The sequence below is a fragment of the Phaethon aethereus genome, assembly GCF_964289735.1.
Source record: "Phaethon aethereus genome assembly, chromosome: 1".
NCBI lineage: Eukaryota > Metazoa > Chordata > Aves > Phaethontiformes > Phaethontidae > Phaethon > Phaethon aethereus.
This window is the reverse complement of record NC_138575.1, coordinates 213,811,976-213,825,240: the sequence shown is the minus strand read 5'-3', so window position 1 is coordinate 213,825,240 and position 13,265 is coordinate 213,811,976. Positions and strand designations below refer to the sequence as shown.

Genomic DNA, 13,265 nt, shown 5'->3' with positions numbered 1-13,265 from the left:
CATGTCGTAAGAAGTCAAAGAAGCTTTTCGTTCCACAGTGTGCAGATCAATGGACAGGAGCAAAAGCTGGCAGAAAACTTGTTGCTGGCATCCCACCTCCATCCTTCCTTTCTTTTTGCACTGTAAAGCGTGGATAGGTGTGGTGGGTTGGCTGGACACCAGGTACCCACCAGGCCACTCTATGACTCCCCTCCTCAGCAGGACAGGGCAGAGAGAAAAAAAGATGGAAAAACTCATGGGTCAAAATAAAGGCAGTTTAATAAAGCAAAAGCAAAGGCTGCACATGGAAGCAAAGGGAAACAAAAGATTTATTCTCTACTGCCCATCAGCAGGCAAAATCCAGCCACTTCCTGAGAAGCAGGGCTTCAGTACACATAGCGGTTGCTCCAAAAGACAAAAGTGGTAACAAATGCCCCTCCCCTCCACTCTCATGTCTCTTAGCTTTTATTGCTGAGCTGATGTCATATCCCAGGAAACATGCCTTTGGTCAGTTTGGGTCAGCTGTCCTGGCTGTGTCCCCTCCCAAGAGCTTGCCCACCCCCAGCCCACTGGTGAGGGGGAATGTTGGAGAGACAGCCTGGGTGCTGTGCCAGCGCTGCTCAGCAGTAGCCAAAACACTGGTGTGTTATCAACACCTCTCTAGCTACTAGTCCAAAGCACAGCGCTGTGAGGGCTGCTACGGGGAAAATGAACTCCTCCTCAGCCAGATCCGATACAATAAGAATAAGAGGGGAGGACCTCGATGCTCTGGAATGCAACTTCCTGACAATAGTAGACACGCTGGCACTGCCAGCCAGGGCAGGACTGCTGGAAGGAGATGACGGAGTGGAGAAAACACAACTAAAAGCTTTTATTTCCCCTGTACTTGTATTAAGCTTGACTAACCTGGATTGCAATATCTAAATGACCTCAAAATTTAGGATTGTTGTAATCAGTTTGCTGTTTTCTGGTTTAGGCCAGAGAGAAGGGTGTCAGCCTGACTCAAGGTGTGTCATGGCAACGCACTTCACCCTGTGAGGATGGAACCGCTGGGTGCTCACATTTGTATTTTCAGCAGTGAGGGTAATTAGCTCTGTCTGATGGGCATCTGGATGCCAAGCAATCCCAACTGAATAGGGAACCTGGGATTAAAATGACTTGATGAACAGGACTAAATATAGACATCATGACTATAATCTGGGAATTTCTACGTGCAGGAACATAGAATCATAGAATAGTTTGGGTTGGAAGGAACCTTTAAAGGTCATCTAGTTCAACCTCCCTGCAATGAGCAGGGACATCTTCAACTAGATCAGGTTGATTTACTCTTTGTCTTTTCCATTATTTTAAGTGGAGCTTAAAGCTTTTCCAAATCTGCCACTGATGTTCTTATTAGCAAAAATCATTTCATGAAATGATATGGGTAGATAGTAGGCTTAGCTCCTCCCTTCTCACAGTATTTCTGTATTATATATCTCTACACAATTAATATTATCAAAAATATAATACCTACAGTAAGGTGGTATACTCAATAGATTGTGTGGCAAAAGCACAAGGCAGATAGTTCTGTATTCTTGCAGAAAAATCAGAAGGATTAGGGTCAACAAGTCTTTGACATTAGTGCAGTTAAAAGATACAAATTTGCAGTCACTCCAGTGTAACAGAATTGTGCTCTTGGTTACTAAATACAGATTAATTTACCACCCATATTTTAACTGCTTTGGTGTGCAAAGCTTTCTGTTGCAATAATGAAGTTACTCTCACATCTTAATGTAGTGAAGACATTTAAATTTTTATGAAACACTCTCACAGATTCAGTTGGTGTTACCTATTTGACTCTTGTTGATTTTAAAAGGTTTACTTATTCATTGTGAGAGAGACTCTATTTCATTCTGGCTTTATCAAGATTAATGTAGCACAGGAATCACATCATTAAAATTAACATTTTATACCAGTGAGATTGGTGGAAGAAGGGTTAAAACCAGAAAGCATGCTCTGGTGTCTGCAGCTGTCCCCATGTGGGTTCTTCCCCAAGAAGTTCTATGAGTAAGTAACCTCTAAATCTATTTCCAATTTTAGTAAAATTTAAGTAACATTTTCAGGAAACAAATTGTTACCAGCTTTTAATACTAATATATATACTCTTGGCCAGGAAATTTGAAGAGAAAAGGTCTTTATCTGACAGCTGGCTTTTACATGCAGACAATGATATAGGGGTTGAATTTTGCTCGGTTTCTAATGTTGCAGCAGAGATGAATCATAACCAAGCATTTCTCAATAGTTTCAGACTATTTCATGCCTTCCTTGCTTTATTACTCTTTTTACATTCTCTTAATAAAATACCTGAGAAAAGAGTTGAAAACTTGTCCCATTTTTTCCCCCATCACTGGGTATACTTTATAAGGAGAATACTAAACTGTGTAATGATTTATTCCTCAGTTAAGATTTAAGGACTGGATAGTCTTCATAAGGCAATGATTGGTGAGGTTTTCATATAATAGCTTTGCAACTAATGGTTTCTGACAATGACACTTTGCAGAAAGGGACAACTAGATCAAGTAAAAGAAATATAGGAAAACAGGACTCTGTTCAGGTTAGGTTGATGGCCAGGATTATACCAAGGCAAAAGCTGAAAAATGGTAACACAAGAAGAAGTCATTCCTATCCCCTAAGTATGTGTATGCTTAATGGTCATTTGGACGAGATCCTGCCCCACAACCCATCTCTTACACTTCATCAACATCTCCAAGCACCTGGAAAATCTTCTTCCCTCACTGGCTCAGAAACTCCAAGTGAAACAGAGCCAGCAGCCTTGCCTTGTGGTCCCTGCAGTATGCTGAGGCAATCTTTGGCTTGTGGAAAGGCTGTTAGGAGCCAGTCCAATTTGGAGCAGGTGTAGAGTTGTTCTACTCTATGCTCAAGAGTGCACTGCTTCTGGGACTGGAGCCCCGATAAAATTGATATAAAACTGCCTCTGTGTTCTTCGGGCCAGAAATGTAGCTGGTGGGGGCAAAGTACTAGATACACATGTGAATAGCAAGAAAAGCAGGTATAAAAAATTCGAGTCCCACTTGACAAGCTAAGAAAAGTTATTCTGAAAGGAGCGTCAAAAATCACCAAGAAATTACAGATAATTATGTATAAGGATCTTCTGGGGGAAAAAAAAGGGTTCTGATATTTTGGAAAAGCATCTGGCTACTTCATGGATAGGATAAACTGTGCCATAAATAAGGAGAGGAGAAGCTCTTGAAGGCTTGACCACTGCCATAGGTCTATTAGTACCCTGAGCTCTCTCTGTAGAGGTAAACTTGTCACTTATTTTTGACCCTTCATATTGTGTTAAAACTAGTTCATCTGGGAGAAGAGTTCACAGATACGAAGCGCAATATTGTAGTCCATATTTTCTGGGGATTTGATCTAGACACTATTTTAATTTGTTATTATAGCCTTGACGCCTAAGAGACCTTACCACGCCTTCAGCATCCATAAAACTGTATTAGCTTAGCACTGAAAATCCCTTTCATGGTAGGCAATATAGAATATGTAATTAAACTAGTTCCAAAGGTAAACATGACTAAGGCTTGTGAATAGGATGCACTCTGGAAAGTGAAGGGAATTCAGTGACATCTCTTAAGTCAACATCATGAGATAAAGCTCACTGAATCTGCATATGGAGACTAAAACCAGCAGAAAATTACTGCTGGTTTAGTAAGTCCTAAACATTTTTCAGTGGGGTTTGACATCCTGGGCAGCGACTTCAACCCATTGACAAAAGACTTGGTTTACTTGGTAACTTTTCAGAGACCCCTTCAAGGATAGCAGAAGTCCAAACACCAAGGCTGAAACCTAAACAACTTAGCCACATCTTAGTTGTGACTAAGACTCTTGACATAGGATTTGGCACACATTATTCAAAGTGTGTTGATGTTATGCTGTTAGATATTTTATATTAATGCTTCTGAATGTTTCCCTATTTATAATCCAAAATGATGGGAGAAGGAATATCTTGATTAGTTATTTGGGTTTTCACATATGGAGAGCTGAGATAAAAAAATGTAGAAGTCAGAATAAAAATCTACGTGAAGCTGGCATGGTAGCTTTTTTTTTTTTTTTTTTTTATAAAACCCCAATCTGTTCCCCAAACTGACAAGGCAAAAGTGAAGATCACACTCTCCAAAGTCCTGGGTGAGAAATCAGCCCCCGACCTCCAACTGGACCAACTGAAGTGAAAGAGGACATCTTTAACATTTCATTACTAAATTCTGGTGTTATGGTAAGCTATTATGGTCACCAGTTCTTTGCCCTGTTCTGGTGGGACCTTTTGTAGTTGCTACAATAGCAGGACATGTAGAGGTGACCATGTGCTGGCTTCTTGGCTGCTGCCATTCCCAGGCTGGCACATTTACTGAAACCACGAGCAAAGGAGGGTTTGCAGTCAATAGATGCAGCTGAGGACTGTGCATGTTTTTAATTCTGACACCTCTGCAGTGCAGGAGTTGGGATCAGTCACATCTTAAACCATGAAATCTGGGGCATCTGTAGCTCAGGAGCCTAAGTCCTCAAATATACTGATTTAGCTGTGCATTGCAGTAAAAGGCAAGACCATGAATCTTAGAATAATACATTGAAGTTACTCTGTGACCACATGGGGAATGATTTCTTAATTACGCAAATGTGCAGAATGACTGGTACAACTGATGAATTGCAGCAATCAGGTCCATCTGTATGCTAGCTCTAACGTTTTGATTTAAGTTTCACTAAAAAATTCTGGCTCTGTGTGTTGTAAATGTTTTCTTCAGAATATGTCATTTTCAGCAAACTTTTCATAATATAAGGCACAATTACAAGTGGATCCTTCTGGCTTTGTTGGCAAGTCCCCCTTCACCCAGCCGAGGATCCTCCAAGAGCTGTTTGTTGAGCTCAACATTCTTGAACCAGCTCGCTTGAGCCTGAAGTGTGGTGTGGCTCACGCTGGAGACTTGGGTTGTGAATGGACTGGAAGCGAAAGGCCACACCTTCCCTGGAACAGGCGATTGAGGGAAGAGAAGTCCACAAACACAGAAACAAGGGAGAGGAGAAAATGACAGCTAGAAATCCTGGTCACAATATTGCCACCTGAGCCCTTAGCTCATCCTCATCTGCTTTCTCCAAGAGGCCGGTGTGAGAGTGACTTATGGAAATGGTTACATTTCATTTGGAATAAAAAATAAAAAGGAAAGAGAAATGCAGGGCACGGGAAATCAGGGTGAAAATTAGACATTGTCTCTGCTGATGTGCATTTAACGTGCTAAAAGCAACCAGATAAAAATTGTGTCCTTCTTCTACCCTCCAACTGAATTACAGCCTTACCAACTATGGTCAAAAGCAAGATCCTAGCAACGTTTCAGCAGCAAAATCGATGTCAGCACAGGCTAAATTCTGTTCTGCCTCGTGCTCGCAACTGTCAGACAATTGCTGAAATTACCAATGGCTGTAACTTTATTGCAAGCAACGACACAAGAAAGCAGTTTGCTGGCAAAAAGCAGTTACCATTTGGGAATGTTTTGGGCAAGAGATGAATGATTTTTTTTCTTGGGGAGTGGACAAGGTCTAGTCTTACGAGACATCTGAGCCTCAGACTCCCGCGGCTTCTGCCACAGGCTGAATTCGCACGCTGCAGGAAGAGCCGACCAAGCCCTTGTAGGGATCTGCTGGGATCTGGCGTTGCCCCTGCCCTTGGCCGCGGTGGCTCGCAGGAGCCGCAGCGGTGGGTTGTCCCAGGTGGGGCCCGGAGCCCGGACAGCAGCGGCTCCCAGCACTGTCTGTTCTCTGCGGCTCCCGCAACGTACGAGCAACGGCCTCAGGATGGGGGAGGCGGTTGTCTTCGCTTCTCAGTGAGGAATCTGGATCGGTACAAGCCAAATGGATACAGCATCGGCGTTGTCAGAGCGCTTTGAAATGGCTGTTGTGTCACTTAGAGTGGGGTGCTCTCTTTTCAGTCCTTTCCATTCAAGGGTGGTTCGGATAATCCAGCTCTTTTCTGGCACTTACAGACAGGCAGACAAAATTAAGACACTACTGTCCTGGGTTTACTGTACCTTATTTGATGAAAACATTTTTGTAACTATAGTAAAAATATGTATTTCTCACATGTAGCCTTATCCTTGAATGGCAAAGAAAACATTTCAAGAACTGTAAAATATTTCAGCTCCTATTTTCATGGGAATCCAATTAAGAAATCAAATAGCTAGCATATTTAGAGTACACAGAGAACGAGAAAAATGTCAATACAGCCTGGAGATAATCCAAGTGTCACTGAAATGGTTATCTACTTTCCTTGCAATCCCTGAGGTCACTAGACAAAACTTTGTTTCTGTTACTGCTTTATGCTGTCCCTGAATCACAGAAAGAGATAATAATTGCCTCTGTCACACATCAAAAATGTCCTTAAACAAACACTAGTGATAACTGGACCAAGGTGTTCCTACAAGCACCAAAAAAGATCTGAGATGCTGAACAAAACTTATCTGGTCTTTCCAAGGCACCCTTTCGGAATGCAGGTGGCCATGTCCTCAAGTCACCTGGGTTCCTGAAGAACCCAAAAGCCGTTCTCATCAAGCTACTGAAAAATTAATTTCATTTAGGTTTGATCTTCAGTATTAAGAAAATCCCTTAATTTGTTTCTAAACATGTCTGGCATCTCTTTCTCTTCCCTCCACTGTGAATATAATGCAAAGAAGGGCTTTGAGGAATAGTTGAAGGGTTGGCATGTGCTTCTGTACTTAAACCCTTGAGTTTCTCCTAATTGGCTATGTGGCTCAGCCACACTGGCCCTACTAATATGTGAAGTGGTGCTGTAATGTATGGATTGTTGCTAACACAATGCACGGGGAAGGAGGGGAACTACAGTAGATTGGAAAGCACGTCTTGACACTAAACCAGGAGGAAGAAAATTACTTGGGGTGCATGTTGGGATGGTAGAGATAAATTTAGAGAAAAGGAATAGAATGACTATTTTTTTGTCCAAGGAGGAGCCTGGTCCCTGGGGAATGTTGTATGCATAAACAATGAAACTGAAATTCATGAAGAAATAAAACATGGGTGGCTAAACATTCCCTTTCTCACCTCAGCTTCACTTCTAGATGGAGATGTTTTCCAGTAACTGATTTAATCAAGAGAAACTCTTCCTCCCACTTGTCTTTCCCACTACCTTTGGACTTCCTGTACCTTTCTGTACTTCAGAAAACCAATGTCTTTTTCTGTTCTAAGAACAACTTTGTTTTCCTACATGTATTGCATCCCTTCTGTCTTCTCCCTTCCTGCATCTGAATTCTCATATTCCACAGGTGAGTGAAAAAAAGTATTAATCTTTCTTCCTTTCTGTGAGCAACATTCCTACCATTACACATTTTATATAGTGAAGTTTGTGGCACAAAACTGATGCTGGTCATTGAGCATAAGAAAGATGGAGCAATGTTTTGTTGTGTGAGCCAGGAAAGGATTCCAAAAATGTTTTTATCCAAGTTCAGATCTCTGGCAAACAGTGAGGTGCAGCTCCACGTTGAAAGCCTTCTCAAGAGTGTGGTTGATATATTTACAGGACTCCCATCTGAAGGTGATCATGCAAGGAAGACTTATTCCAATGAGCTTTTTATATGTGTAGCCTTGTGGAGCTGACATTACCTAAGACATGGCTTTATCAAGTAGCAAAGAGACATAGACTGCCGCAGTATCAGATATAGGGACATTTCAAGGATATTGGTGTATGCTTTATAAAACTGAAGGGAAAATTCCTTGCCAGAATATATAACACATCTCCTTATCTTTATTTTTAATTCACATTTATGACTAAATCTTACGATGTAAACAAGACTGAGAAGCAGTTTTTTACAAGCTGCAAAAATTGGGACTATAAATACGATCATTAAAAATACAGCTCAATATATTGTATGAATAAGCTGGGAACAGACTTTTTAAAATCTGTTTTTGATACAAAGCCAAGTAAGACAAGATCCAGCCATCATGTGTTGGGTTGATGGTTGGACTTGATGATCTTAAAGGCCTTTTCCAACCTTAAATGATTCTGTGATTCTGTGATCATGTGAATAGTAAGTTAGGTGGGGACTACACAGCCAGGAAGCTATGGTGATGCGTGTCTTGCTATGAGGAGTGCATATTGTATCAGCTGTGCTCATGGAGGCCAAGGGGGGGTCAGTTTCCAAATAGTTCCTGCTGAATTTGTGCCTGGCTGAGGAACAAGGGTTAGATCTCCTGAGGAAGGTTGCCTGGCACTGATGTCAAGGGGTTGTTTTGCGTGCATATTGATTTTGGTCCCTATAAAGGCATAAAATGCATGTCTAAAGCCAGGTGAATGATTTTCAAAATATAGCAGCTCATGTAATACACAAAGCAGTTGGCTTGACTAAAAAGACAACTACTTTCCTTTAAAACAATCAGAGCTGGGTGGAAAATCATTGACTCATCGTACAAGAGCTTTCGAGGTGCCACCCCATCCTGCTTTTCTATCCTGAGGGCAAAGTAAGACCTTCAGAGGGTAAATCCTCCCACAAGCCCAGACTGATGCCTTGCCTGAGGCATGGAGATTTTTGTGCCCTGGGAAGCCAGCTCAAAGCACAAAGGCTGAAGGCCAACCTGGTGGCTGTTAGCTCCACTTTGCCTTGTGCTTACAGGCTAATTACCCAAACTTCACTAGGTCAATGGGCAGTTCCCATCAGTGGTGTTTCAGAAGTGCGTCCTCTGTTGGTCCAGTGAGGCACTTGGAGTAAGTTCCCTCCTAACTGACTCATAGCAGCAACTTGTCCACTTGTTCTACGTTGGGTAAGACCTCAAGTGCTCACTGCATCAGAGACATGAGCTGAGATCTGCCACTTCTCAGACAAGACCGGGGCGTGGTTGAAGAGTTGACCATTTGCACTGTTTGACCTACATAAACTGACCAGCCTGGTGCAGTGGCCCGGTTTGTGCAACGTGGGCTTTGGAGGCTTCTGGATGACCCAGCTGGGATGTGAACCTGAGCTTATATCATGCCCTCAGTACTCTGCTCTGGGGCACACATGGGGATGGGTCTCTTTTGCTCCCCTTCTCCATTCTCCTGGGACAACAAAGCTTTCCCTGAGATGAGAAGGCATTGCTGGCTGATTGCTGAGTACCCCGGCAAGCAGGGCTGGCGGAGTGGGGCTGGAGGAACAATTGCAATTCGATTTTATTGCTGTTTCAGTTTTCTCAGTTAAAAGTTGTTTTTTTGTTTGTTTGTTTGTTTTCTCAGGGAAAGTTTCATGTTTGGCATTTTCTGAAAAATACCCCATCAGTTTTATGGCTAAATGATATTTTTGCAGCAGTTATCTAAAATAGCTCATTTATTACAGCAATGCAACATTCCTTACCAGGAAAGGATTAACTTGTATATAAAAATCTGTTTATAGGCCAAGCCTATAAACTGCCTGACACTCTTCCACTTGTATAAATTCAGCCAGCAAACTGTTTTTCCCTTTGCCTTCCCTCTCTTTCACCTCAAAAATTTATCCCCTCATCCATAGAAATTATATGCAAACCAAATCTGTGAGCTCTTCTGGAAAAAACCTGTCTCTTCTCCCCTTGACTATACAGAGCCTGGCACAATGAGAACCTGATCCCTGAACAGTTTTGAAGTGGTGTGTGCTTTGAGCGTTTGAATACTTGAATTCTGTTTATTAGTCGTAAAGAAGAGATTCTGGGGGATACAAGTGTTGGAGTAATTTATCTCTAAGGTAGCCAAATTGCTGTTCTACAAGGGCATAGAGACCGACGCCATGAAAAGGAGAACATGAACCCTGTATTCTAGCAGACTCTCTGGTGAACAAAGGACTAATGCAAACCTGAGTCTGTTTGGAGCTCTCTTGCATTTAGCAGCAGTAACTACAACAACTAGTTCATAACTTTTTCAGATTAGAAAAGAAAGTATTGCATGACTCTTCTGCACCTGCTTGGGAGGAAATTATAACTGAAATTTGACGTCCCTTAATATTTTCTCTGACAAAGACTGAATTTCTCTACCTGTTTGGGGAAGAACAAGATCTGCACCACCAGCTAGTTAGGACAGGGTTGAATACAAAACCAGGACTGTCTTTTGTATTTCTAGATGTTGTAACTCAGGTCTTTAGAAGGCAGCTGAATTACACCAACGATTCCTGGATCAGGTTGGGGTTACAAGACAAATATCAGCCTCAGTTCAACTTTCAGCTTTATTCCTGGCTTCGATCTGACCAAACCAGTCCTCATACTCACTTGTATCTGGCATTTATTTCTTCAACTCAGCAGATTAACATTTTCATTAACAAGATAAGCACTGCCACAACTCATTTACCTGTGAGGTCGTCGTTGGGCCAAGAGCCGAGCTGGCAGGCTTTGCATGTGTATTCATCAAATACATATTCATTCTCTTTACAAGGAGTGCAGGTCCAACAACAACTCACTTCTCCTTTACGGATCACCTGAGACAAAAATAGACATTTGGTTTAGGAGCATAAATGTACATTCATGCTGCCCCAGTTACTAATTTAATTTTTTAGTATATATTTTTTTTAGAGTTTTTTTTAATTTTATTTTAAAGAGAGTTCCTTTTCATGATATGTTTGCTTATACACAATATGACACAAGTTCTCAGTTCTCCCATTATATATATACCAGAAGAAAGAAACCATCAACCCCACAGAAGTATAAATGGAGGTATAGAATGACAATAAGATGTTTTTCCCTCTCTTAGAAATAGCAAACCTTTAAATTTTATAGGTGGCAATGTGCCTACAGAAGCCAGTGCGTGGTACTCAAGGCATATAATTCACTCCATTGTGGTCCATACAGGGAATCATGTCAACAACGTTATTTCCTTAGGAGTTCACTACCCAAATATATTTGGGTGCTTATTTTTCATCTGATTGTGAGTGATTTGTTAAAACTGATTTTTTCCAGACCTCAAACTGAACATGCCTTTTCCAGAATTATTTAATTACTGCATTTGTAATTAGCATTTAAGACTGAGGATGTTATCTTTATCCATTTTAACATCTGACCTGATTTCTCATTTTATAATTTACTGCCAAATATTACTGCACGCTCATGATTGAGATGCAGATTTTTCAAGATCCTTATTTATCATCTCTGGGCACTGAAAACATCTGTGCTTCTTGTCAATATGTCTTCCTTTTGAAATACAGTATTACCAGTTTCTCTGCTCTTACCAAAGAATTTATAAATTAATACTACCAATTATAGCATAAGAAGTAGGTTGATTTATGTATCTTTTGCAGTGATGAAGTTAGAAGGTGACTTCAAAACCAAATGACTTCATTGCAATTTTAATACATGAAATGTAAAAGAGTATAATCAAAAAGAACTGGATTGCTCTTTGCAATGCTGCAGGAAAAAAAAGTATAAATTACATCATTCTCATCAACAGTATGGGGCTTTGAAAACTTCAATTTTTGGTTTTGTTTTTAAAATTATAGAGTATGAAAAGGAAAAAAGCCACACCTGAATAGCTAAACTGGCAGAAAGGCCATGGGAGCAAAAATGATTTGTTCTGCAAGTGTTGAGACTAAAGCTACTTGCAAAACAGAGTATCTGTCCTCCAGAAGAATTTGCATCTTGGGATTTTTTTCATTTTGAAATAGAATGAAAATTTGAACAAATGACAAATTTTCTTGTGTCTGGGAAAATAAATTCTTAGAAAGCTTGTACTAATTTTTAGACACATATTTTGATAAACAATGCATTACAAAAATCCATAATTTTACAATGTATAAGATGCTCAGGAAAATGAAATGGCAAAATACAAACCATACGTTATTATCAAAACACCTAAACTTTTTATCAAAACAATTAATTTACAGTTTTCTGTTAAACAATTCACAAAATCAGCATCTTCTATAAAATACATGGTATTTGTCAAATCTTTCACAAAACTGGTAGACTGATCATTTCCTACCTAGCACTAACTAGAGGTTAATCCAGAGAAGGTTTATGTATCCTTCTCTAGAAATCAAAATAATTGTTCTTCACTACTCAGAATCAGGTCAGACTTTTTTGTATTAAATTGCTTAGTCAGCTATTTCTTCATGCTTTTATTTTTCATTGTTTGAACAGTTGTTTATTGCAGCACTTAACTGTAGAGTAACCTTTTCTGTCCTTTTTAACAAAAAACAATTCCGTTTAAAACAAAAATTATTTTCCTTTCCCCTTGTCATCTGGACAATCCCTTGAACATGTATGGATTTAAGTAATCATATGTTTGCACCGTTTCAAATATGTAGAGTTGGATTGTGTTTGGATTTTATCAAGTCCTTCAGACGGATGTACCATATGTTTCTGAGTGTTGGATATCATTACACTGAATGTTTTAAATTCCTGCATAATAACTCAGTCCCACAGAATTCTGCAGGAAAACCACCACAGAGCTTGGCAGGGTCAAGCTCTCCCTATCATCTGTGAAGACCATGAAGACAAAGGACCGTGAGGTAAACTTTGAGATTTGTAATCAGTAGCCTAACAAGGAGCATAAAGAACATTCCAGACACTGGATTTTAAGCATGTGTCTAAGTGTGTGATGAATAGGCTTCAGAGTGAAGAATCCTCATGTGAGAATCCTTGAGAGCATGCGTAGAAGGTGGAAGGAGGCTGTGTTAATGAAGACCACACGATGCTACCCATCACCTGTGTTGTGGCAACAGATCATAAAGAAACTCAGAGCCATCCAGTTCTGAAATTATTATCTGTTTGTCCATCCTATCCTCTCACATATGTGACTCCATGGCTGGAGCATGCTAACATCAGACCTCTGTTTATTTACTGTGGGAGTAATTCATCCCACCTTCCTTTATGTGTCTGCAGAAGGTATGTTCTCATCTGAACCAACTGTCCTGGCTGGGTGCCTTTTGCTATCAGCGAAGAGAAAGAAGTGTTTCTACACCAAGATTCATCTTAACTGTTTTCAAAGCCTACATGAGGATGAGATGACTCCTAATCTGGAATAACATTTTTTTTCCATTGATTATAAAGAAAATTCAGAAATCTGATATAACTGTATATGCCTACACTGAAGACATATACATTTGGTCTGATGAAACTCACTTACTGACTCTTCCAAAGACCAATCAGTGAATAAAACATGGTGACTGTGTCCTAAAACTCTGGAAAATTCAGACTGAAGAGATTCACTTTGTGTTGCAGAGCATGGTCAGCCTCCCATCAGCCCCTCACTGTAGCTGCTTCACAGTTTTGCAGGCATGTCATGTTAACATAGGAGACAAGTG

General features: G+C 40.4%; 1 protein-coding gene across 3 annotated transcripts in view; it reads right to left on the bottom strand.

The window, feature by feature from the left end:
• GRM5 (glutamate metabotropic receptor 5) overlaps window positions 1-13,265 on the bottom strand; it is a gene marked incomplete at both ends in the record, with an annotated part of 282,842 nt that overhangs the window by 26,202 nt on the left and 243,375 nt on the right. For all 3 annotated transcript variants that reach the window (XM_081997027.1, XM_081997025.1, XM_081997026.1), the window contains one exon: window positions 10,322-10,448. In XM_081997027.1, coding sequence (XP_081853153.1) covers window positions 10,322-10,448 — 127 coding nt within the window. The remainder of the gene's footprint in view (window positions 1-10,321; window positions 10,449-13,265) is intronic.